The sequence below is a fragment of the Lampris incognitus genome, chromosome 7 (genome assembly GCF_029633865.1).
Source record: "Lampris incognitus isolate fLamInc1 chromosome 7, fLamInc1.hap2, whole genome shotgun sequence".
Taxonomy (NCBI): domain Eukaryota; kingdom Metazoa; phylum Chordata; class Actinopteri; order Lampriformes; family Lampridae; genus Lampris; species Lampris incognitus.
In genome coordinates this window covers 13,494,142-13,521,477 of record NC_079217.1, presented here as the reverse complement: position 1 = coordinate 13,521,477, position 27,336 = coordinate 13,494,142, and the positions used below count along the sequence as shown (strand labels likewise).

Genomic DNA, 27,336 nt, shown 5'->3' with positions numbered 1-27,336 from the left:
GATTCTTGCATGTACATTATGCCAGTGATTTTCAGTCACAGTGAAAGATTGACCACCTCCATAGTATCCAACAGGTCATACAGTGTTGTTTTGTTGTAAAATGTGAAAATGTGCTTAACGTCTGCACTTTGATGCATACTTTAGCTTCTTATAGATCATCTCCTGGAATGTTGGAAGCCTTTAAATGATAGAAACTACACAGCCAAGGGTTTTTTTTTTTGTGCAAAGGGTTTTAGCTAGTGCATGAGAAATGGCGTCATCTTTGGCTATGTGTGAGGGCGCTGGAGCATGGAGCAGACTGCCGGGACAGGACTGAACTTTACCCACAATCACACTGTATTTCCTCTTGCCACTCGCTCCCCTGGGCCACAAATAAAGGAGCCTCATCTGAAATAAGAGCTCTGGGAATTCCACACTGCGTTTCCACACAAGCGTGGGGCTCCAGCTTTTGTGACCAATGAAGTAAGTCTCTGAGCGGTTTCCACAACAACCTTATGGCAGAATCTGGGCTCAAAGCAAGGAATGAGTGGGGACAAGGAGAACGTTGTCACATGCCCTGAAAATGTTGTTGACTAAAAGCAAAGATAATCCGTGTGCCATGTGTGTTGATAATTGGCTGCTGATGTCTGTTGATAACTGTAGAATTCAGGTTTTTCTCTCTGTTAGTGAAGCAGACACTGTTACCTGTTTTGCTCCCTCTGAACAGTTGTGTTAAAATTATGCAAATTATTGGGTGTGCAGACGTCTCGATAATGCTGAATAGAGGGAAACATGTTTTTTTTTTACCTACAATTCCTTTTTCTGCAATATAATAGATGGCAAAAAAGAAAAAGCTGTGTTCATCAGAAGATGAGTAACTATGAACAAGGCCACTGCTGGCCATTTGGGTGCCCTAAACATAATTGCTTTGCCCCCCCCCCCCACAAAAAACAAAACAAAAACAAAACACACACACACGGAACAAATCTTCGTGTAGGTACATTAATCAGTTATCTATCTATGCTTTTTATTATTCAAAGCTGATATGATTAGCAAAACTTTATATTTTACATTTACATTCATACAGGAAATGAAAACATGATTAATAGGCTACAGTTTACCCGAGACCTTACATTCCTTGATCTAAATAAATTGTAAGTTTTCTCTCTCTCTCTCTCTCTCTCTCTCTCTCTCTCTCTCTCTCTCTCTCTCTCTCTCTCTCTCTCTCTCTCTCTCTCTCTCTCTCTCTCTCTCTCTCTCTCTCTCTCTCTCTCTCTCTCTCTCTCTCTCTCTCTCTCTCTCTCTCTCTCTCTCTCTCTCTCTCTCTCGCACACACCCATTCCCTAATTTTGTTGGATAAACATTTCAAATTCCCAATTCATTGTCAGGTCCAAGCCATGTCTCCTCCAAGAAACAAGCATGGGAAACAAAAAGTGAATTCTTAGCTACACTTGCCGTTAGCCAGTCCTTTTGTTGAACCCAAGTAACACAAATTAATTTACGATTTTGTCATCTGTTCTTTTGTGTTATTTGAGCATCGTTTGGACGATGTGGCCCCCGGTCTCTGCACTTCCAATTTTTCCTCCTGAAGAAAATGGATGAAAAAGTAAATATCCACCTCGTTCATGCTAATGCCTGCTCTCACCTTCCCCTCCCCACTCTCACACCCTGTACGTACCGTTATTCTGTATGGCCGCTGTCATTGGTCAAAATTCAGCGGCCTGAGGGGTGAAGGAATTTAGCCTAAATGATCAGCAAATCAAGGGGGCATGCCGCGACACCTGTCACTCACTTACTACGAAGATGAATGGAAGTTAATGCTACTGTGTTTGGGCTGTAAACAACAAGCCCATTTAGATATATCCTGTGATTTTCTTGTGACTCTTTTGCATGACGCCTCCGATTCTGTAGCACTGGGGCTGCGTATGGCTTGTTTCTAGCTTGTGGCTAAGCTAACCAAACAGTTATGCCAACTTTGCCCTGTGAAGATTGTGTGCTACTAATAGAAAGATCGCTGACCCTGAAGAGGATGTTCGATGGCTTTCCGATGAACTCCATAAAAAAGACTCCCTTTTGACCAGCTTCATGGACGTGGCTTCTGGCCAGTCCAATCGGATTGCCACTCTAAGTGCAACCATCTAGGACACAGTTCTCTGGGACCCCTACACTTGTCCATGGCGTTCCTCCTGCTCGACACCAAACCACCAGTCGTCCTGGGCTGAAGTGGTGGTCCGTTGTCGCAAGAGAGGCTCGGACGGGGCTGCCTCCCCACCCTTGCCTAGGCGTCTCCAACCGCTATGCGACCTGTCTGACGACACTCTGGTCCACCCAGCTGATGTTCCTGCAGCTCTGACACATCTGGATCGGGGCCCTTCTGAGAAAATAGTGCTTGCGAACACTGCAGCTGCCTCGCTGGTGGCTAGTGGTGTTCAGGTGGCTCGCCATCCCAATGTGAAGCCAAAACAACAGCCCTCATCCCGGGTAATGACCTCCTCTTCCTGTCATAACATCCTGAAATAGGCCGCGATGAGACGTTCTCAAAGTCTTCCGTACCCTGAGCCGGCAGAGAAATCCATTCTCAGAGCTGATGTCGCTGCCTCGTCACAACACTTGTTTGCTCGGACACCACATCCCCATTTGGCGATTTCAACAGTGAGGATCATGTACACCCACAGCCGACATCTCGACCCCTTTTCCCCCCAGCTACATTAATTGTTGGGGATTCCATAATCAGGAACATCTGTCATCTCTGTGCAGCCACTCACTGCTTCCCTGGAGTCACAGTCCCAGATATCCTGAATAAACTCCTGGAGTTGATCTGCTCAGTCCCGTCCTCCACCAATCGAGTGATCGTGCATGTAGGTACAAACGATGCAGCTTGTCAGCAGTCTGAACTAACCAAAAATGATTTTATTGACCTTTTCAGTTTTTTAAGTATGTGCGGAAAGTTTGTTTTTATCTCAGGCCCTATTCCAACAGTGGCCCATGGAGTGGTGGGGTGTTTCAGCGGAATCCTCAGCCTGCACTCATGGCTCATCTCCGCTTGCAGAGCTCACAATATTGGTTTTATTGATAATTTTAATCTGTCTTGGGATCGTCTTTCCTTCTTAAGATCTGACGAAATCCACCCAAACAGGTTGGGTAGCCGGATGCTAGCGACCAACCTGCAGCACACAGTACAGTCCTCGCCACGAGACTGACTGTTTAGATCCCACTCTTCCCTCCTAGAGCTTCTGCTTCCACCTGTGGTGCCACTCGACGGTACTGTTCCGCCCACTGTCTCCCTCCACTGGCCTCATCTGTCCCTGACCCTCTCGCCGGGAGTTTTCGCCATACTGACTATTATTAGGCACTGTGCCTCTTATCCACTCGACGTATGTAATAGTAGAAACAACAACCGAATATCTGGAGCAAATATCTGCAATTTGCATCCTATTTGTTGCACTCCTGTTGGTTTTAATTCTGCTTTGACACCAAACACTTTTGGCCTCTTGAATGTGAGATCTCTGGGTAATTAGTTTTTTGTCATTAATGATTTTATTGTTTCTAATAATCTGAACTTTTTTACAATTACTAAGACATGGCAGTCCCCAGGGACACTATTCCCCTGATTGAGGCTAGCCCCCCTGATTTTGCATATTTTCACATTCCCAGGCCCCCTGGTAGAGGGGTGGCCGAGCTGTTTTTTGTAAGTTAGGTCTTAAGTGCCATCCTGTTACTTTTGGTAATTCTATCTCATTTGAGGTTTATGTTTTTTAATCACTGGCCCTCCCCCTTTACTCTGCATCTTAATTTATAGTCATCCTAATTCGGTTAGCTCTATCTCTGAGTTTTCTGACCTTTTATCTATTGTCATTCCAAAATATGACAGGGTGCTTATTCTTGGCAATTTTAATATTCATGTGTGTTGTCCTTGCCATTCCATCACCTCACATTTTTTTGGATCTTATAGACTCTTTTAACTTCATTCAATCTGTCAAAGGGGCCACACATTCCAAAGGCCACATTTTAGACCTTCAACTCTCATCTGGTTTGTCGCTCGAATGTCTTAATCTGGTGGATATGCCTGTATCTGACCATAAAGCTGTCATTTTCAAAGTCCCACTACAGCTCGCTACTCCTAGTCACCATGCTAAAACACGCTCTCGCATTCTCAGTGCTGGCTCTGCAGTTAAATTCTGTGATGCTTTTAATTCATCATCCTTTAATCCCTCTTTATCCCCCCTCAATCCAGATGCACTATTAAATTCATTCAATGATCAGTGCCTATCCATCCCTGGCCAAATTGCACTGTTTAAAACTAGGAAACAAAAATCAAATAAACTCCCCTAGCTGAATGAGTACACTCGTGCCCTTAGAAGACTCTGTAGAAAATCAGAATGACAATGGAAGGTCAACAAATCTGAATTAGCATATAACACCCTTAAAACCAACTGTTAATTTATCAGAAGGCAAGATCAGCGTACTTCTCTGAACTAATATCAAGAAATAACCACAATCCTAAAGTTCTGTTCAGGGTAATTGATTCTGTTATTAATTGTTCCTCCACTTCTCTTTTTGAACCCGATGTTCAGTTGTCCGAAAAATGTCTCACTCATTTTGTAAATAAGGTGGAGAATATTAGGTCCCAAATCCAGCCAGGCTCTTGATTCATTCCATTCCCCATGTTAAGTCTGCCCCTTTCACTCAGTTTCAACCAATTACAATTTCAGTGTTGGAGAGTACAGTCTCCAATATGAACTCCTCCTGCATCCTAGACATCATTCCCACTAAGCTGTTCAAGGAGGTATTTTCTACTATCAGCCCCATTATTCTGCAAATTCTTAATAATTCTATGGCCTCTGTTTCTTTTCCAGACTGTTTTAAGCATGCCATTGTTCCTCTAATGCTGGAGAAACCTAATTTAGATCCCCTGTCCCTCAGTAACTATAGAATAATCTCCAAATTGTCTTTTCTATCTAAGGTTTTGGAAAGAGTAATTTCTTCTCAGTTGATTTCTTTTGTGAACACTAATACTGTTTTTAATAGTTTCCAGTCTGATTTTAGAGCACTTCATAGTACCAAGACAGCTCTAGTTAAGGTTACTAATGACCTACTGCTGACTGCAGACAGAGGCGACTGCTCGATTTTAATTCTTTCAGACTTAAGTGCTGCCTTTGACACGGTCAATGACAACATCCTCTTACATCGCTTAGAGACTTGGGTTGGCATCAAGGGCTCAGCTCTTAGCTTATTACAGTCTTACTTCACCAACAGAACTTTTTTCTGTTGTTCTGGGTAACTTTACCCCCCCCCCCCCCCCCCGTGGCTCAGTTGAGTTGTGGTGTCCCTCAAGGCTCAGTTCTTGGCCCCCTTCTCATTTCTATATACATGCTGTCCCTTGGCCAGGTCATTCAAAATCACAATGTGCGCTACCATTTTTATGCTGATGACACTCAATTTATACAAGCCACTAAAATCCACAGATCCTAGTGCCCTAGCAAATCTCACAACTTTTCTCTCTGACACTAAATCCTAGATGTCTGAAAATTTTCTCAAATTTAATGATAAGTCTGAGGTCATTCTGTTTGGTCCCAAAAATTCCATCAGCCCTTTTGTTACTAATCTTGGTGGTCTGTCAGGTAGTGTTAAGCAGGCTGCTGGGAATCTTGGGGTAATATTAGATGCTTACCTCAGTTTTGATAATCGAATCAAACATGCTCAGTCATGCTTTTTCCAGCTCAGTCTACTACTACTACTTTCAGTTGCTCCCGTCAGGGGTTGCCACAGCGGATCATCTGTTTCCATTTCTTCCTGTCTTCTGCATCTTCCTCTGTCACACCAGCCACCTGCATGCCCTCTCTCACCACATCCATAAACCTCTTCTTTGGCCTTCCTCTTTTCCTCTTCCCTGACATCTCCATATTCAGCGTCCTCCCAATATACCCAGCATCTCTCCTCCACACATGTCCAAGCCATCTCAATCTTGCCTCTTTTGCTTTGTCTCCAAACCATCCAACCTGAGCTGTCCCTCTAATACAGCGGTGGCTAACCATGTGCCATGAAGAGCCATGTGTATGCAGATTTTCATTCCAGCCAGACTCCACACCAGGTAATTTCGCTGATATATTCTTCCTCTTTGGTTGAAGCGTTGCTAATCAGTGACGTCACCTGGTGTGGAGTCCGGCTGGAATGAAAGCCTGCATACACATGGCTCTCCATGGCGACATGGTTAGCCACCCTGCTCTAATATAATCGTTCCTAATTCTGTCCTTCTTCGTAATTCCCAGTGAAAATCTTAGCATCTTCAACTCTACCACCTCCAGCTCTTCCTCCTGTCTTTACGTCAGTGCCACTGTCTCCAAACTATATAACATCGCTGGTCTCACAACCATCTTGTAAACATTCCCTTTAACTCTTGCTGGTACCCTTGTGTCGCAGATCACCCCTGACACTCTTCTCCACCCACTCCATCCTGCCTGCACTCTCTTCTTCACCTCTCTTCTGCACTCCCTGTTACTTTGGACATTTGACCCCAAATATTTAAACTCATACGTCTTTGTCACCTTTACTCCTTGCATCCTCACCATTCCCATGTTCTCCCTCTCATTCATGCATATGTATTCCATCTTGCTCTTAGTGACCTTCATTCCTCTTCCCTCCAGTGCATACCTCCACCTCTCCAGGCTCTCCTCAACCTGCACCCTACTCTCGCTACAGATCACAATGTCATCCGCAATCATAGTCCACGGAGACTCCTGCCTGATCTTGTCCGTCAACCTGTCCATACCATTGCAAACAAGAAAGGGCTCAGAGCCAATCCTTGATGTAATCCCACCTCCACCTTGAACCCATCTGTCATTCCAACCTCACCATTGTCACACTTCCCTCATACATATCCTGCACCACTCCTACATACTTCTCTACAACTCTCGACTTCCTCATACAGTATCACACCTCTTCTCTCGGCACCCTGTCATATGCTTTCTCTAAATCCACAAAGAGACTGGCCTTCTCTATACTTCTCAATCAACATTCTCAAAGCAAACTTCACATCTGTAGTGCTCTTTCGTGGCATGAAACCATATTGCTGCTCGCTAATCGTCACCTCTCCTCTTAATCTAGCTTCTATTACTCTTTCCCATATCTTCATGCTGTGGCTGATCAACTTTATACATCTGTAGTTGCTATAGTTCCACACATGACCCTTATTCTTGAAAATCGGTACCAGTATGCTTCTTCTCCAGTCCTCAGGCATCCTCTCACTTTCCAAGGTTGTGATAAACAATCTAGTTAAAAACTCCACTGCCATCTCTCCTAAACATCTCCATGCCTCTGCAGGTATGTCATCAGGACCAACTGCCTTTCCACTCTTCAACCTCTTCATAGCTGCCCTCAGTTCCTCCTTGCTAATCGCACTTCCTGATTCACTATCCCCACGTCAAGCTAATATCCAAAATTAAATTTTTATCTATTGCCAATCTGCAAAAAGTCATGCATGCTTTTATCTATTCTCGGCTTGACTATTGTAATGAACTTTATTCTGGTATCAGCAAGGGCTGCCTCCACTGTCTGCAGTTGGTACAAAATGCCGCTGCTTGTCTCATTACCGGGCCAAGGAGGCATGGCTATATCACTCCTGTGCTTGCCTCCCAACACTGGCTCCTTGTTATATTTCGAATTGATTTTAAAATTGTACTGCTGACTTTTAAGACTTTAAATGGCCCTACTCCTTCATACATTTGTGATTTATTGGCTTGGTATATGTACCCTTGACCATTAACATCTGCACATGGAGCCCTGCTAGTTATTCCCAGGTCTTGGTTTGTTACAAAGGGTGATCGGGCTTTTGCTGTTAGAGCACCCACACTATGGAACTCTCTTCCTGTTGAATAAAGACAAACCAAGTCTCTAGCTTAAATCTCATCCTAAACCTTTTGTTTTTATGAAAGCTTTCGCAAATGTTTGATATTTGTTTTTATTTATACTGTTTTTATTTTTACGCTTACTTATTTGGTCTTACTTTTATTTTTGCCTTGTCTGTTTTTTTAATGAATTAATTAATTTGTTTGTTTATTGTGAAGTACTTTTTAACATTGTTTTAGATAAGTGCTATATAAATAAAATTACTATTATTATTTGGTGCTGTAGCTGCTCTAGTTTCCACCAAAATGTTAAACAATCTGTTCTAAGGTTTTTTCTAACAATAATTTTCTCAACTTTATTGTAAAAGATAGGTTAGCCCATTTATACCAGTTGTCCCCTGATCATCAGTCGTCCCTGATAATTTTTCACTGGGAGTGACGAGGAAAGACAGGATTAGGAAAGATTATATTAGAGGGACCGCTCAAATTGGACGGTTTGGAGACAAAGTAAGAGAGGCAAGATTGAGATGGCTTGGACATGTGTGGAGGAGAGATGCTGGGTATATTGGGAGAAGGATGCTGAATATGGAGCTGCCAGGGAAGAGGAAAAGAGGAAGGCCAAAGAGGAGGTTTATGGATGTGGTGAGGGAAGCCATGCAGGTGGCTTGTGTGACAGAGGAAGATGCAGAAGACAGGAAGATGGAAACGGATGACCCCTAACAGGAGCAGCCGAAAGTAGTAGTAGTAGTAGTCCCTGATCATTAGGGATGCACATGTACGTAGCGGGTGTGCTGACTATGAGTAACTCAACTTTAGAACATCAACGTCACCAAATTAATTAAAGCCAACAAAATTATTTTCTTACTTTTATATCTCTGCTGTTTCCAGTAAGATATGAATGCTTGTCTAAGAACTGGGTGAAGAGGTTTTACACTTATAAAGATGTTGCCTTGGCCTTATTACATCTTCCAGTTACGTGTGTTGTGATGAAGTACTATTTCTATTTCAGTGATAATTTTTAAAATACCAATCAAAATTCAAATCAGAGTTATCACGCCTTTTCAATATCCGAATGAATTTGAATCACACAAGCTATGATTACTTCATTTTTTTGCCATAGCCATTGTCTCTGTTGCAGTTGACAGACATGCACAGAGCTAGTTGACATACAAAATGACAGCGAAGGTTATTTATACTCTGGGAGGAAATACTTCCACTGCTTTAATTTTACTGAGCAAAAAGCTGACATTTATTTTAGATACTATTGCTGTATGGTTACCATGATCATTGAGACAGAAGCACACCAAAAAGCTATTGACTTTTTACAATTTTTCGAGACGAGAGTGGTCACAATCACTACTGCAAATTAGTAAGTTAAAAGAAATAGAGTATACCAAGTACACCAAGTTGTGCAAACATTTACTGCCGGGGGGGGGGAGTATTAAGCAACTTTATATTTATACATATTCTATGATTTTGGTCATGTGCCAACATTTTAACCATGTTTCCCATTCAGAAATTAGTTATTGATGATATGGCACACTGATAAAGTGGACCACAGTTCGTTTGGTCAATCAGACTTGAAGGTGTGACAAAGAAAAGACGGCGATTGTGCCCGGAAATTTTCGAGCAGACACTAAGGTTAAATCACCTTTGTAATGGCAGTTAAGACATTAAGCTCAGAGCACTTTGCTGGCTGGGAGGAAAACCATTCACTGCTTTACACTTTGCTTGGCTCCCTGACCCAGTCATTTTTATTTAGAGGCACCTTTGGCCCTCCTTTCAGGAGCCTAGGATGTCCCCTTTAGTGACCACTGTGTTAGAATGGCTGCGGAGACGACAGTAGCGAGAATGGAGCCAGCAGAGCGGCCAGATTTATGGCTGTCCAGATCGCTGGAGGGCTCTGCCAGCAGGATGGGCTTTGGGGGACTGTGAAATGATAACAGCCCTAAATCTTTCAGCCCATGGCCAGTTCTTTGCTTGTTAATGCTGTTACGGGAATCAAGGTGATTAGATGATCTAACTCAGCTCACTGTTATTTTCCATGTGCTTTCTCTTTTTCAGCAGCATTATCAGATCTTCTCGTAATTACAGAGGTGAAGGGTATGCTGATATGATTGGGTCACTGCATTTATCATACAGTAAATAAAAGTGCCATTTTACCTCTCATAACACCCCCCCCCCACCATTAAGCAAAATAACCTTGTAGTTTATAGTCAATGTGCAGCTAAGAGGGAATGTTGCAAGAACACGTCATCCACAAAAACATACTGTATGGTAAAAACAATAATGTTTATAGATAGATTAGCCAGAAAGATAGACAGAAAGATAGATGGATAGATAGATGAATTCTTTATTGTCCTACTTGAGCTTGCCACAACTTGTATGTCAGAATACAAGCTAACAAAATACAAGTTCATTACATCAGCACTTCAGCAAACAGGTTGACCTTAATACGTGTTACGTACTTATACCTCGATATATTTAGACACAGTCATACAGGTACTACCGCAAAGTACATACGAACGTGTAAGTCATTTAATGGGACATGAGTACATAGATGGAGAAGGACCATCGCTATTTTACTTGTTTTTAAGTCACTATTGCTAACCTTAAAAAACCTCCCTGCTCCTTATTCAGATTAATCCTCTTGCCGTTTTTGTTTATATACCCAAGTTGGCCTCTTTTGTGTGTCAAGGGGTGAATGATATGTAATATAAACTTTGGCTAAACTGCTGTTGTCTTTCATTTGCATGTTTACTTTGCTCTGTAACCTTACAAGTGCATTTCACTGGACTCTTTCCAACATGGCATCAAACAGCTCCTTTGTGTGCCCCATAAAACAGTGTAGCTCCCAATACAATCACCAGGGCTATTTATCAGCCTTGCCTTGATTTGGATGTGCAAATATTTGTATGCATGTGATTAAGTGTGAGGAAAATTTGCTGCTCGCCCACTATGTCGTGTTCCGCATTGATAGTGTGTTGCTTTAGGCTGTGGCATTGTAAAGGCATGTTCAGACCTTTTCTTTTAATTACGATAGGATATTTAGACAGCTCAGTTTGCTTATTTCAATTATGATAAGACAGTATCTTTTTGCATTCAGTTGGGGTATTAGTCTTTCCAATTTTACCAACTGCTGTAGGTGTACTGAGTGACTGGGCACACAGAATAATCAAAGTAATGTCTGGCATCCTTGAAATAACCCCTTAGCAAATGTATAAAACTACGGGGAGCCTTTTGTTCAAATAATTACTTGGACTTGATCTACTGTACCCGGCTTGAAAAGATTAATTGGGTGGTATTGTATTGAGAGCTATGACCTGACAAATCGCACAGACAACCCCCAATGCACATGCACACAAACCAAAAGTATGTCAAGCTGCTACTTCTGATAGAATCCTTTCACGTTCACCTTACAAGGAGGTATACAAACGATTAAAGAAAAGTACATTAAGAACGGTAAAATTTCTCAGATAAAGCATTTGCTGTGAAATATTGACATAGTAAAAAAAAAAAAGCATAATTATACATGCCAGTTGTCTTTCAGGGTGGTCCACTTTTACTGGTATGTGAGAGAAGTGCTAAATTAACATCTCTGGTGTACTCCTTTGTAAACGGGTCTGTGACCACTCACTCATTTATATTTCACTGGGGTTTTTTTTCTGCAAGGGCTTAAACCAGGCACTGCTACAGCGTCACCGTGCTATCTGGATGGATTACTGTTATTACAGATCATGGAAACTGTTGGCACACAAAGCTAGTACTGTACTGTATGATCGTTAGGTATTTTTAGATGCATTGTCCCAATTGAGCACAGTTCAGAGGTTGGTCCTACTTTATCCAGCTCAATCGGCATGCTGCTGGCTCTCCGGGCAAAGGGTCGCCCGTCTGTCTGCCTGTCGGCCTGGCTGAATGAACAGAAGGGGGCTGCATGGGGCATCCTGGCCCCACACTTCTTGAGGGTGACCAAATAAGGGCTGTCTGCAACATGTATGCAGGGAGGAGACGAGAGCATCATGTTGGAGCAGCCCGGCCTCTCGCATTCTTCAGTCCACCTCCAAAGCCCCTTGTCCCTCATCACACCTCTCCACATGAGCTGACAGTGTTTGATAGTCCAGCGAACACACCAGGCTGTTTTATACGACTGTGTCGCCGCCGCAGGTTCCATTCGAGTGGATGATGCAATGGATTGCATACTTATCCGTACCAAAGCGTGTAGTATTTCTAACTACTGAAGCAATACTTTTAAATGTTTAATACTCTAAAATATTCTACCTTAAAGCACTTAGCTGCTACCTCTGTACAGTGACTGACAATGATTACAGCAGTTTCATTTCCTTCATTAGCATAAAGGCAACCAATGGTAAAGGGATTCTTAAAGAGACAGTTTTCTTGGTACATAAAAAAGAGGCCGAGTCACCATTCCTAGTATTTTCTCATTGAATGCCCATATGCCTCTGATACGCGATGTGAATATACACTACGTTTACTATATGATCAGTAATCCATTATAGACTCATCTATTTGCAGCATAATGGGCAGTATTTTCGATAAAATTTTTCGGTGCATGAGGTGCTTTACTGCATTGTGCCCTCCAGCCATGCACATACTGGGAGTGTCCAAGGCCAGTATCGAAATTGTTTCCCCAAATTCTGTCTCAGCCCTGTGAGCGCTGGTTAAAGATTAACTCGGCTGTTTTTCCCGAGGCCTCTTTGAAGTGGACTTACTCCAACCCCTGCTTATCTTAATTAGAAAGAAATCTGGAGGAGTGAAGTGGTCCTCTGGACACAAGCACCTCTACTCTTCAGCTCCCTAAAGGCTGCATCACGGCTTTACCAAGAATTTAAAGCTCACAAAACCCAATATTTACCCATGTTGCGGCGGGAAGGAAACGGATAATAAACTGTGCGTATGAATTGTTTTTTTCTTGAGGCTTGAGGGTTCGTGTTATGACATTATCCTCCACAAGGCTTGCTGAATGAGAAAGATCAATTATAGATGATGGAGCCACCCTATGTTTGTGAACACTGTTGAAAGCGAACAGGTTTATGGTATGATTCATCTTTAAAGGTACAAACCTGCCTCTTTGAATCTTAGCTTGAAACTGTTTTTCTCTTCCACCTCTTGTAGGTAATGATACAGTGTGTGTCATCTTTTTACTGTTCTTAGTTTAACTAAAAGGGCACTTTGAAATAAAGCCTTTAAATGGTATTGGAATTTTTTTCCTGCGCGAGCATTTGATTACAGAGAAACAATAGCTTATAATTTATATCTCCATCGCCCCGTAATTATGCTTTAGATCATTTTAGCATCAACAATGTTACGTCAACAGATTATATTGAGGTGTGCGCCTCTGTAAATCTGAGGAAGAATAACGCAGATCCTCTCGCTTTCCATTACCTCAGCAGTAGAGGAGGAGCTCTTTCACGACTCAGAGATCACACACGCTGCAGTGTGTGCGGGTGGCATGGGTTTCATGCCACCGGCTTTTATCCAAATATAGAAGGGAGGTCCTTTCACACACACACACACACACACACACACACACACACACACACACACACACACACACACACACACACACACACACACACAGGTCCTCCGTCTTGCCAGGATTCATGTGAAACACAGGAGGCGAGACAGCATCCCGTTGTAATGTCAGTCGGGTTAGTCAAGCGGATCTCAAGACCCGCGCAGAACTAGGTCATGAACCCAAACGCAGCTGCGACGAGGTGGTGTCGCCGGAGTCAAGTTTTAATGGCGGTTTTCGTGATGTTAAAGTGAGAATAATGCATGGTCATTATTTTTTAATGATATTTATTCAGCTAAATGATTTAACAAATTTGTTGTTTTTTGTGGTGGTGGGGGGGGGGGCGGTTTCTGGTCTGTTCTGTGTGCTTCGTACTGCCTTTGCACTTTCGTCCCAGTTGAAGCTTAGTATTGATGTCGCTGAGTCTTTCTAAAGTCTGCCCTCAAACAAGATCCATAAGTTCAAATAATATCTGTCTTCTGTGCTGTTTTTTAATCCACATTTGTTGATAAAGCCCATTAGTGTTGACAGCCCCAGCAGCTTTTGGGATAAAGCTTACGGAAATCCTCATGTGATCCCTTTTCTATTTCCTTGATCAGGCATAAATGTGTTTCTGATAGTTTGATGTTATGGGGAAAAAAATCTTTTTTTTCTCATATTTCCCGTTCAGTTGATTTGGGTGCTGAGCAGAAGTCTTGTAATGGCAAGAAAAACACTGGTTTTCTGTCCGTGTGTGCATGTATCTGTCCGCTGCGGATCTCTCATGCTGCTCGGCCTGTCAGCCTAATGATATTTGTGCACAGTTATGACTGTATGATCAAGGACCGCTCATGGTTGCATCGATTTAAAACTTTTGAAAAACCTGTTTTATACTGCAACTCCTCAGCTGGTTGTTATTGTGCCAGAGAAGGGGGAGATACGCCTGGCAGGGATCTGCACTCCACCGAGTGCACTCCTCTAGTTTAGTATTGTTTATGCCAAAGGGTTCATGGGTATGTAGACTCTTTGTGCTCGATGTGAGGAGACGTGTAAACTGTTGCACTGAATGAAATGGCTCTGGACAGGTACAGAGTTCGCATGCACACACACACACACACACACACACACACACACACACACACACACACACACACACACACACACACACACACTCACAGATGCCTGCACCCTGCACCTTCACGCATAATAAAACAACTGGGGTAAACGCGTAGGTCTCGCCCTGCTCACAAAAAAGAAATGGGTAATAGTGGAACGGGCGGCGGGACGTGACAGCTTTACTGACCATGACAACTGGAGCGGCGTGGGGAGGGTTGTGAACTTTGGCTTCAGTGGTGGCGGTGCATAACACAAACAAAGGCAACCCTTTCAAACCCTGTGAACAAAGCCGGACGACACTGCTAGCGATATTCCTTTTAATTCCACCCCCATTCGTATTTCCAACCGGCTAGCGGCTTGGTCACCTGTACCCCCCCCCCCCCCCCCCCCGCTGTCATTATTCAGTACACCGGTAGCTCTGTCTGTATGTTGTAGGAACCACATATATGCTTGAAAGCTGGCTCCTTCAGGTAGAGGCTCTTAGTTAGCTGGTTATGACTCCACTCTTTGACTACTGATTATCACATAAAAGCTTGTGTGTGTGTGTGCACTTTTCAGAGAGATGGGGTGATTGTGTGTATCTGCCACGGCTTGCACATTTTTGCATATTTTTTGAAGTGCATGTGTGTGTGCGCGCCTGTGCTCATACCGGTGTGTGTGTGTGTGTGTGTGTGTGTGTGTGTGTGTGTGTGTGTGTGTGTTTGCTTGATGTTGGTGTGTGGCTTTGCCCTTACCATCTACGGTCAATTGGTGTGGTAGCAGTCAGTAATGCCCTGCAGCGCTACAGCCCCAGTGCCTTTGAATCTAGCTTCAAAAGACAAGGGGAAAATAGACCAGTTAAGACAGGAAACAGAGACCTTTTTATCTTAATTAGAAATGGAGCAATTAGTCTCCCGGCTTCCTATGCACTTTGCATAGAGGCTGTGCATTACTCTTGCTGCTCATGAAACTCTTGCAAGGAGTCTCGAAGTCAAGTCCTAAAGGTACCCTGGAAGTTATCCTAATAAGGTGGTATCAAAATTACTGTGCTGTCTCTAAGACAATTATCTGTGTAACCTTTTGCAGCTTGTCATAAGTTGGGGGGGGGGTCCCAGGAAAGCTTTCACCTCTTTAATTTTTTGGTTATACTGGAGTCACATTATCCAGTGCAAATTCACTTCCTTTGTTGAAGGGTTTTGAATGTAACTGATGATTCTGAAATGGTTTTAATGCTCCCAAATATGCTCATTTGCAGGAGGTAACAAACTAAAGAGCCAGCAGTTCCGTCTGAACTGGGCCTGGATCTCTTTCGAGAAGGAGTTCCATGTGGTGGATGAAGAGGTCAAGTTCTTGGAGGTGGTGCTGAAACGCAGAGGCTACCTGGGAGAGACCTCCTTTGTCAGTAAGTGGATTTACCCTCTGATTTCTGATTTCATTGGAATTATAGCAAACAAACCAGTTATGGAAACGCCCCTCCCCTCCAACCAAAGTGAGACAGATTGAGGAAGGTAACAATACAGTGCTGCTCATTGCGCTGTGCTTTCGTATGCGTTGGTTGTTGGGGAAAGTCCCTCCAAGATGTCTTTGTGTCGAAAAAGCCTTTTAACCTTTAACCCTTTGAATACCAATCATTGGATTCATGTAGCGCTCAAACTTCACGTGGAAGGCATAAACATGGATGAAATCCCATACTCTTCTCTCTTCCAACACAGCCTTAGGGGGTGGTCTAGACGCCCTCTAGCGTCACTGGGGTCATGACCTTGCACCCCTCTCGTGGCCCAGTATTTATGCTCCAATCACACAATGGAACAGGACAATCGTCCGGGGGCTGCATGTCCTCATGAGAAAGGTCACTCAATGAAAGACACCGCTCAACAACTTAGTCAACCTTATTCACTGCCCAGAACTAAATGAGCAATAACCGGAGCAATAACAACAAAAAAGAAAAGGCTCCTGCAAGAGTTTATGAGCAGCTGGACTCCCCACCACCGGCCTCCCTGCCTTTTTTTCCCTCCTCCATTTTTTTCTCTTTGTAAAAACTCGAGTGTAATGAAAATGACTTCTGTACTCCAACAGAGGTTAATTTAGCTGTAACCTGCATCATTCTTTGCTCACCAGCCACAGACTAAGTAAATGTCTTCAGAGAGCTATGCAGATTTTGGCGATTTTTTTCACTGGTTCAAGGTATCAAAAAGCACAATTTATCCAAGTCTCACAGAAAATCCATGTATCTGTATAAAGGAAAGCAAGAGAGGCAAGATTGAGATGGCTTGGACATGTGTGGAGGAGAGATGCTGGGTATATTGGGAGAAGGATGCTGAATATGGAGCTGCCAGGGAAGAGGAAAGGAGGAAGGCCAAAGAGGAGGTTTATGGAAGTGATGAGGGAGGACCTGTAGGTGGCTTGTGTGACATAGGAAGATGCAAAAGACAGGAAGAAATGGAAACGGATGATCTGCTGTGGCGACCCCAAACGGGAGCAGCCGAAAGTAGTAGTAGTAGTGTATAAAGGCAGCATAATAAAACAGATTAATTGATTAAAAAGGTAGGGCTTGGAAAGTAATTTTCTAAATTGTCAGCACTTATTTAGTCACTCATGGTCATTTATATTTGCCATTCTCTCATGAAATAGCCAACTTTCCATTGCAACAGAAACAAAACATGAAAAAGACCTGAGTTAAAGATTTGAATATTCATTGAGAAAATAGGAACCCTAAACAGGAGGGACCGCAGAAACTTTCTGATTAACTGTAAAACTTACTCATTTTAAGTTGCTTGCCAGTTATTGTCCTTTGTCACTCTTTTGCCCAATACCATTATCAGCTGAAGGACTGGTCCAGTTCAAGTCCCCTAAAATGTCATGACCGCTTCCAGCCACATGACTGGTCTTTGTAATTGAAATAAAAGTTTTAGATACAGTACAGAGCATCCGCTAAAGAATTATTACATAGTCTTTTTAAAAATCGCATTTTGTCGTAGGCATTTTACTTGGGAAAAAAAAAACAACCCCATGCAAACGTTCCCTGTATACGCTCAGAAGATCAACGTCCTGTCTTTGACGATATTACGATGTGGTATGATGCTTTTAACTGGAACAACAAACACATTCATTAGATCCTCACAGTAATGCTTTGAAAGGTTGTTTTTACCTCTGCTGTACCGAACATGAAGGAAGGAAAAAAAATAAATCTGAACGTTTTGACGAACGCATATAAGAGCCCTGAAAACAATTTTCCGCCACTCATATGCGTCATTGCCGAGATAACACAGGGACTGATCCTAGGCCAGTGGCTCCATGTGAATTCAATGAACTTTCCTCTGGCCTTGCCTTACACAACATCAATCAGAGAGGTCCTTAGTGACCGCCGCTCCACCGACCCCACTCGTTCTGAGGTTATATTGGATTCAGCCTCAGAATGGCTTCTGTCATCAGAACAAGCTGTCCTTCGCATTGTGAGAGAGAAAATCATATATCCCTGTGGTAACTCTTCTCTGAAGACAGGTGATGCTTCAGGCTCCATTGGCCTTGATCGTTTTATCTCAGCACCCATTTACAGGGCCCCATTTCTCTCTGACTGTACTTGCGTATCAAAGCCCCCCCTTTTTTTCATCAAAGAATGAAATGGCATTTTTTGTTCAAAACCCAATTTCACACATTTCTCCGCCTACAATCTACTGATGCTCTTTTCTTGAATGTTACTGTGGGGTTTTATGCTTCGTTCTCCCTCTGAATTCTTAGCAAGTTAACAGCATTAAAAAATTGACCCCTCTTTCTCCGGTTGTTCATTTATTCATTCATCAGTTTTGTAGCATAATTTGAGGTCTGGATGTATTATAGTCATCACAATTGGGCGTGCCAGACAGATAATTAAGTCTGTCATTATAACTTGGGGCTTAGTTAGGCCTAGCTTCTCTTTGTAACCCACGCTACAAAATAAATTAAGGAAGTAAGGATGATTTCTAAGGGATAATCCCATAAAAAAGAATAACCAAATCAAATGTAGTTCTGAATAGATCTTAATTCATTCATTCATCTTCAGCCGCTTCTCCGGGGTCGGGTCGCGGTGGCAGCAAGCTAAGTAGGGCACTCCAGACGTCCCTCTCCCCAGCAACGCCCTCCAGCTCCTCCTGGGGGATCCCAAGGCATTCCCAGGCCAGATTGGTCATTTAGTCCCTCCAGCGAGTTCTGGGTCTACCCCGGGGTCTCCTCCCAGTTGGCCCTGCCCGGTAAACCTCCAAAGGAAGGCGCCCAGGAGGCATCCTAATCAGATGCCCGAACCACCTCAACGCGGCTCTACCCCAAGCTCCCTCCAGATGTCCGAGCTCCTCACCCCATCTCGTAGGCTGAGCCCAGACACCCTACAGAGGAAACTAATTTCAGCCGCTTGTAACCGCGATCTCACCCTTTCAGTGACTACCCAAAACTCATGACCATAGGTGAGGGTTGGAACAAAGATTGACTGGTAAATTGAGAGCTTTGCCTTCCGGCTCAGCTCCGTCTTCACCGCAACGGTCCGGTACGACATCCGCATTACTGCTGGTGCTGAACCAATATTAATTGACTTTCTTCAGATTCACAGATCTTAATTCACTTTCTTCAAAACTCTTTTCAACCAAAATTCAGGACAAAATAAATCAATCTAATCTTTTATCAAAAATGTTCTCTCAAAACCACTTCCATACATACGTTTTACAAGGTTTGTGTGAGAGTGTGTGTGTGTAACTGGGGAATTTAGTCTCAAATTGATGAGATGGGTGTGGGTGCTGAAGAGAGGGGAGAGACCAGGGGCCAAATGTATAAAACACTCTATATTTAGGTGTAGAAATCTGTGTACACACAAAACAGGAAACATGTATATGCAATCTTTTTGTCAGATTTATAAAACCCCGCGTGCGTCTATCCCCACGGGTTTTTTCCTCATGCATCTCAATCATCCTGAAATTGTGACCATGCCCACAATTTACTATAAATGGCTTCCACCACACCCCCAGTCGCCTGCTTTGCATATAAAGGGCCAACATTTAGTTTAGTTTTGAGGAGAAATGGTGGAAGCATTTAAGAAGCAACCAAAGAAGTGCAAATTTACCAACTGTGAACTTGAAATAATGGTTGATCAAATTGACAGAAGAAAACGCATATTATTTGGAAGCCTAAGCTCTGGCATTACCATGTTGAATGGCAGAAAGTAAGTGAAGCAGTGAATGCCGTTAGTTCTGAGCCACAGACCCTGGAGGAGATTAAAAACAAGTCACACCTGAAGGTGTAGGTCAGAGTTCCCCAATTAGTTTTCCCCAAGGGCTAAATCATGTCATGCATGCCAAGCCAAAACCTTCGAGGTTTTTTTTTTCTCATTGCAGCAGCAAAAGTTGTTTTATGTGCAGATGTTGTTGCTGCTATTATTATTAGTAGTAGTAGTATTAGTAGTGGCAGTAGTGGTGGTGGTGATAGTAATAATAATATAGGCCAGGGGTTCTTAAAGCCTGTGTTGAGGGACACACAAGGAAAAAAATACACTCTAGGAACAAAATAAGTCCAAAACTAACCATTTAATTATGAACAAATGGACAAAAATAATTGGATGTGTATTCACCAATCAGTGAGAGAAGTGAGAGCGATGGGATGAGGCAATCCTTCTAATGTCAGGCCTGTATTCTGTTGTGGCAAGCCTGAGGCACTGACCAAGATGTGCATTGGAGAGTCTGTTTCTTTCCTGGTTCTTGATCGAGTTCATTGAAAAAAACAATGACTCACATGATCGTATGTAGCAGAGAAAATTGTGAATAGGAGCATTGCGATGGGTGTCATTTTTGAAGCGAGCATGGGGAACCACATTGATCCAATAGTCACTCACCCCAACGTCCTTGTGTTGTGCTTTGAGCAAATCAGATGTTCCCATCTCCAATACCTCCATCTGAAGAGTTGCCTCATCTATGGAAGGTACCAGCCTTTTGACATCTGCGGTCCACTGGCCATCAGCCAAAATGGAGAACGGCTGTCTCAGGGAGAGGAGGATGTCAGTTGAGATTTTAGGGGAGCTTTCAAATCATTCCTTGGAAGTTTTCTGCCAAGCTCGTCACGAAATCCTTCCCCCGCATTTCATTCTTCTCGCAATGCTCCCGCAGATGTGGGAAGTTCAACTTTCTGCCATGAATGTCTCTCTCCAAAAGGTTCAGCTTTGACTGGAAAGCTTCAGCTGCCTCGCACATGTCTGCAACAGTGTGATTCTTGCCTTGTAAATGCAGATTAAGGTGATTTACATGAGACATCATGTCACACACGGTGATGGGACGGTGGCGCATTGGTTAGCGCAGTCGCCTCACAGTAAGAAGGTCTTGAGTTTGACTCCCAGGGTTGTCCAACCTTGGGGGTCATCCCAGGTCGTCCTCTGTGTGGACTTTGCATGTTCTCCTCATGTCTGCATGGGTTTCCTCCAGGTGCTCCGGTCTCCTCCCACAATCCAAAGACATGTAGGTCAGGTGAATCGGTCATACTAAATTGTCCCTAGGTATGAACGTGTGGGCCCAGTGATGGACTGGCGGCCTGTTCAGGGTGTCTCCCCACCTGCCGCCCAATGACTGCTGGGATAGGCTCCAGCTTTCCGTGACCCTGATCAGGATAAGCGGCTTGGATAATGAATCGATGGATGATGTCAAACACACAAAAAAAAAAAAACATATGCCATCACCTTATTGTCACTTAAAAACCTCTGATATTCTTGGGCTTTTTGGCTTTGCAGTCCAGATAAAAATGACACAAGCTCATCATGCACGTTGCACACCCTCTCCAACACATGGCCTTTGCTCAGCCAGTGAACATCATTATGCAGCAAATGATCCTTGTGTTCTGCTGACATTTCCTCCAGCAATGCTCGGAAAAGTTGCAGGCTAGAACTCTCGCGAACGAAGTTTAACAGTCTCGTCACAGTATCCATCGCCTCTTTCATTTCCCCACACAGTTGAATGCACAACCCTGATTTGCAAATAATGCAATGAAATGATAAGAGCGCTGGGTTAACAGCGGCAAGCCTGCTTATCAAGCCCTTGTGTTGTCCCACCATTGACAGAGCCCCATCTGTGACAACGGACACAATTTTGCTCACATCCAAGCCATTTTTCCCAAAGAACTGTGTTAATTCATCAAAGATGATTTCCCCAGTTGTGCACCCAGGCAGAGGAAGCAAACAAAGTAGCTCTCCCCGAAAGGTCTCCCCATCAAAAATAATCTTGTGAACACAGATAGCTGTTCCATATTGGTTCAGTCACAGGACAAGTCTATGGCTAGTGATATGGCTTCTGCTTTCTTCAAATCGGTGAGCAGATTGGAAAAACACTCCTCTGCTAAAAGTTCTGCTCTTCTTGTTGTCGTGTTAGCCGACAATGGCACCTGCTTTAATAGTTCCACAACCGTTTTCTTGTTTTTCTCATCACGACTTAAAACTTCACCTGCCATATCAATTGCACACGTTTTATCAGCTCAGCATCAGCGAATGGCTTCTTATCTTTAGCAAGGCTCCATGAAACATGCAGTGATGCAGCTGATTCACTCGCTTGTGCTGATGTTGATTTACAGATGGTAGAAACGGAGAGCTTGTATGATATTTTATTTGCTGTTTTTTGTTTGTTACGATCTTGATTTTGTAGGGTGGTTGGCATTAAAACTGGCAGCATGCATAGTGTTGAAGTGCCACTTGAGATTATCTGCTTTGCAGACAGCTATGATCTGCATGCATATCAAGCATGTCTGTTTGGCATTGGCGTGGTCCAGTAAAGTAAAACAAAACTGATCAGTCAGATCGGAACTGACGGTTTTCCTGGTTGACTTTCTGCTTTTTCGTGCAGGCCATGTTCTTGGTTTAAGACAGTTATTAACTATCTGTGACTTTGCTGGCGAGTGGCTCTGTGTAGTCAAGGGCCGTAGAGAGCACGGAGTACATCTTATGTCTACACGCACTCTACAGCATAGGTCAAGTGTACGGTGTGGAGTGAGGTCAAATAAAGTATAGCAGCACACACTTTTTTCACATGTTATGACAGGTACATTAGTGCCAGTGGATTGGTGCAGGCCAGATGTTTGGCTCTCTGGCCCGTGGGCCGCTTATTGGGATTCAGGCGTGTAGGTTATTCTTACGCCCCAATAAAGAATCTTTATTTATATAAAGATCATGTAATATTTATTTGTTTATTTATATGAAGTTCATTATCATTATAATTGTTATAATGCTTAGTGACAAACATATTTAGTCAAGATGGAACAAAATTAAGGCTTGTCAAAAAAGAGGTTGGTAACCATTCACACATCACTGTGTAATCACAGTGAAGGGTTTTTTTTTTTAACCCAAATTCACACTTTTATTATCCTTTTTTGCCAACTTGCAACATCACACTAATCGGACTCAAAAGACTGCGTATACTATATTCTTTTTTTTTTACGCATGGTTGTGAAAGATGTGTACCGGTACGCACATTCTCAGCGCCCGTGGATTTTTATACAATCTGAAACCTGTGTGGAAAGTGGCATAAGTACAGTTTTCGCGTGTGCTCATGGTTTATACATTTGGCCCCAGGCTGGGAGAAAAATTAATGCACAGAGGGGTAAATATGAGACAAGTCTGTGTTGTTGAAGTGAGAAGAGTAGAGAGAGAGGGTTAATGAGGGAAAAGAAGATTATTTCTTGGTTGGCAGTGGTGAGAGTCTGAGGGCAGTCCTCAGCATTAGAAGCCAAGAGAGTGTCACCAAATTCAGTGAGACGATCCAATAGTGTGATTCTCCAAGTAATGAACAGTTCCAATCAAACTCAACAGGAAGCCAAAAAGAAAAAAAAAAGTTCAAACCGCTCTTGGTGTTGGCCGCCAACAGTCGTCCTAGAGTCTGATTCAGTTCAGGGATTCTTCACTCCACTACACGCTTGCTGTTTCTTCATATAAATGAGAACCAAAGTGGATTTAAACTTACTTGGCTTGTAGTTTAGATTTGGCTCAAACATTTACTTCTAAGTCATACCACTCACTTTCCTCTCTCATACACACAAAGGTGTCAGCAATCCTCACACTCTCCTCTGCTGTGCAGTAAAGGAGCAGTCCGCTGTTTTTTGTTTTTTTGCTTGGGCTGGTACAGTTTCTTTTCTCATTTGCATATTCCTAAATTTGCAGCAGTCTGCAAGATTACCAAGGGAGTAGACAGTTTTCCTTATTTACTGCCGTCCCCTGCTGTGTGTTGTGCAACGATTAAAAGGGAGTGAAAGTCTGCATGACATTTCACCTGCCTCACTACCCCTCACTTTGACAGGAGCCCTGCCAGCACCACAGCCATAGCGTCTCTCAGTCTGATCAAATAACTGTCATGCTGAAGGACACGAAGACGCATTCAGCCTCTGATAATTGCTGCTGCGGCAAGACTGACATGAGTGGGAATAGAGTTTGCTGTCAAGACACACTGTTTAGTCTCCTGGTGCACGTCTCGGCCATCTGTTTTATAAACCCACATTTATTCTGTTTTAGTAGGCTCTCACCAAGGTTACTATATGATATGTAGCTGAAATGTTCAATTTTGGCAGATTTCCCATTTGTCCCCTGATTATGATAATAACCAATCTTTTCCCTGTCTTTCCCAAGGTATAGGCACCAAAGATGGCACAGCACAGAAGGACAAAGATTTCCGTGGAAAGTCTCAAAAGCAGGTCCAGTTCAACCCGGGACAGACCACGGCTACGTGGAAGGTCCGCATCTTGCCCGACAGTGAATACGAGGTGTCAGAGACGTTTCAGATCATTCTGTCAGAGCCTGTCATGGCAGCACTCGAATTTCCAGAGGTTGCTATGGTGGAGATCGTGGACCCTGGTGATGGTCAGTAAACATGCTGTGTCGACACAGCACGACACACGCTTCAAATATTGTTTTATTGTGTCATAATTCTAGCTGTTGGTTAAATAAATCAGTTTAATATTTTCGTGTGTATTCAAATGGATTTCCATTCTTCTGAATATTTTGTCTTTAGGTGAAGAAAGAAAATAAGTTTTTTTTCCCCCTCACACTGTACAGCTCAAAGCCTGCGCAGATCTGTGAATATGTAGATACATGCCTCCTTCTGCAGCACCAACAGAGTCCCAGAGTGCATTGCATCTTAAAAGTAGCTTATTACCTTGCAGAGACTGAAAAGAGAGCAGAAATCCCAACGACTTCTATGTAATTGGGACGTGAGTTTCCCTCTCCTCAAGCACAAGTAAACAAGGTCAAACGTGCATGAAAGGTACCAGGTTGAAGAACTCCCATGAGTCTCGAATGATCCTCATGGAAAAACTGCAGTAGCTGCCCTGCTAAACTGATTGACATGTTAAGGCAAATATGGCAAGTTGATTTAACATTTAATCGTTTTTGGTTTTTTTACATCACAGAAATATAAAACATGACATCAGATTTTGTTCGTATTTGGATTTGTGCGTTTAAAATATGATGTCAACATTCTGACACACATCTTTGAGATTTGTTATCTATTTGTTAAATGTTGATATCTGCATTTTATTCATAGCCCACAATGGATCTTTGTGGTGCAGTGATTTTGAAATTGATAAAAAAAAATTTTTAATATTAACATGGTCATAAACTTTTATTGTAGATTTTACTCAATTTGTAGACATTTTGAAATTTGATTTAAGGCTTTTGAAAATCATCAAAATCTGTGCCGTTAAACTTTAGAGCCTGATAGTACATTTTGCAGACCTGATATCCTAATGCTCAGAGAAAGAAAATGTTTTTTTTTTTTTTTTTTTTTTTACTTTTTTTTCTGGAAACATGTTTATATAGGTCTAGGATGGTAGAACTGACTGCCCTCATGATAAATTCAACAAAAAACGATATGCATCACCGCCGTGATGGAGAAAATCCATGCTTTTTCTTACTTCTGGGGGAAAACATACATTAAGTTAGGCTCCTTCTGAACTGCCTACTCAATATAGGAGTATGAGACCTTTTTGACATAGGTGACACGTGGAGTTTATTGCATCAGACCGATGAGATATGAGGCGAGTAGAAAGGCAACATGGCGGCACTCAGGGTAGACTTGTTGGAAGCTGGGGTGAGTTGTTTTACTACAGCACTGCCACCTCCATCTACACCGCTCCTTTATGAGTAGACTCACTGGCTGGTTGGCAAACGGGTCGGACCCTTTAGTTGACTGGTTAATGTAGTCGCCCGTGGTGCGAGAGACCCGGGTTGGCTTCCCGGCTGCAGCGGTTCCCGGCTGGCCCACCGAAATTCACTTCAGTATTTTAAGATCCAGCTTTGATCGCTTTGTTATCAGATGTCAGAAGCGTTATACCAGATTCACAAACCTGCTGTCCAATTTTGCAGTTGTGATATTTATACATTTTGTAAACTTATTTTAGTTGCAGTCTTTCAGGCAGTTCACGTTTCAGGATTTCATTCAGTAGCCTGTATCAGTGTTGTCAGACGGTTTGTGAAAATTAGGCTGCGAAGCTGGACTGCATGCATGCAGCAACAGTGTCTCGCTCCTTGGTGAACAGAACTTCTGTACGTATTCTTTTAATGTTTTGCGGGGACATTCACAATCAGCGCCATCGCTCCCGCTTCAAACATTTGTCAAGATAAAAAGCGCTGATGTTAAAATTGAAAATCCAATACCAAATTTAAAAATTGTCAAATCACCTCTCAAAAGTATTGATATCAAAATAGAAAAAATATCTTATTTCAGAAACGTTATTATCAAATTTAAAAAGAAATTATATCAAATTCTGTATTCTTTGATATCAGAAATTTTGATTATCTGTTGAAACATCTTGCCATAGTTAGAGATGTTTTTGTTTCACAAATAATAGCAAGACGGCAATTGAAATAAATGGCCGTTGTGAAAATATATCCATTTACTTGTATTTGGAACAGACTGTGCTTTTCTCCAGCCACTGCTCTCTGATTATGCTAATATGGAAAAAAAATGTTGCTGCCATAGTGTGATGCTAATTCACAATGTTCTAATGCACTCTGCAGGTCAAACAGATCGAGCCATGAGAGACCTGTTAAAATGTAAATGTGTTGAATGCTATGTTCACTTTTTTTTGTTTGTTTGTTTTTTTTACTTTGAGCCATTTAATGCTCCGGGGACTGTCTCCACAAAACTTTAGCACAGTCTAAGTAGGTGTATATTGATTTAACACCAGATTTGAGGCTCGAGACTACAGCAAGAAAAAGTCCTCTGTTTCAGATTATAGCAGTCAGTATCATCCTCAAGTGAGAAGAGAGGTCAAGACCTACTACCTCACTAGTTATGTCTTTATGTTGGAGACAATAGCCACTGTGTAGGGTACAAATGTTCCTTCTGTTATAGTGGATGGATGGATTTATATCTGGAACATTGCAAGCTCACCGCCTTGCAAAGGGTCATGCAATACAATACTAAAAGAAAGAGGGGAAGAGAGGAAGATGGGGTTCCGACAGGAAAACAGATGAAAAGGTTTTAACATGTCTTCACTTGCAGATGGAATTAACACACATGCCTTGCTTATCCCCGCCAGCCTGTATTGTTCATGTTTGCATGCAAGGATTGGGGCAAATATCAGTGGATTTCTATGGTAATTCAGCATGGAAGACCCATAGCTTCCTTACACATGTTTGATTAATGCCCCAAGGAATCCCTCACGCTTCCTTTCCTAGATAGTAGTCTCTCTCCCAGATAACATTTTCTGCATACGTCCTTCACATGTCCCAGGTGAATAGCTAGGGCCATTTCTCTGTGTTGTGTTGTGCAAGCAGGCCAGGCTAGCACTGGGTATATTTTGTTAAACATGACGCAGATGGGGTGTTTTGATCAAAGTCGAAAGAAACACAGCCATTCAGGCTCTAATGAGAATTCATGGGTCCCACCCTTTGCTTTGTCTCTGATCATTGGGTCAGAGGCA

The 27,336-nt window shown here is 42.8% G+C and overlaps 1 protein-coding gene across 1 annotated transcript in view; it reads left to right on the top strand.

The window, feature by feature from the left end:
• frem2b (FRAS1 related extracellular matrix 2b) overlaps positions 1-27,336 on the top strand; it is a 93,351-nt gene that overhangs the window by 27,277 nt on the left and 38,738 nt on the right. Inside the window, exons 3-4 of the mRNA XM_056283776.1 lie at positions 15,686-15,832; positions 24,041-24,271. Of these exons, the coding sequence (XP_056139751.1) occupies positions 15,686-15,832; positions 24,041-24,271 (378 nt within the window). The remainder of the gene's footprint in view (positions 1-15,685; positions 15,833-24,040; positions 24,272-27,336) is intronic.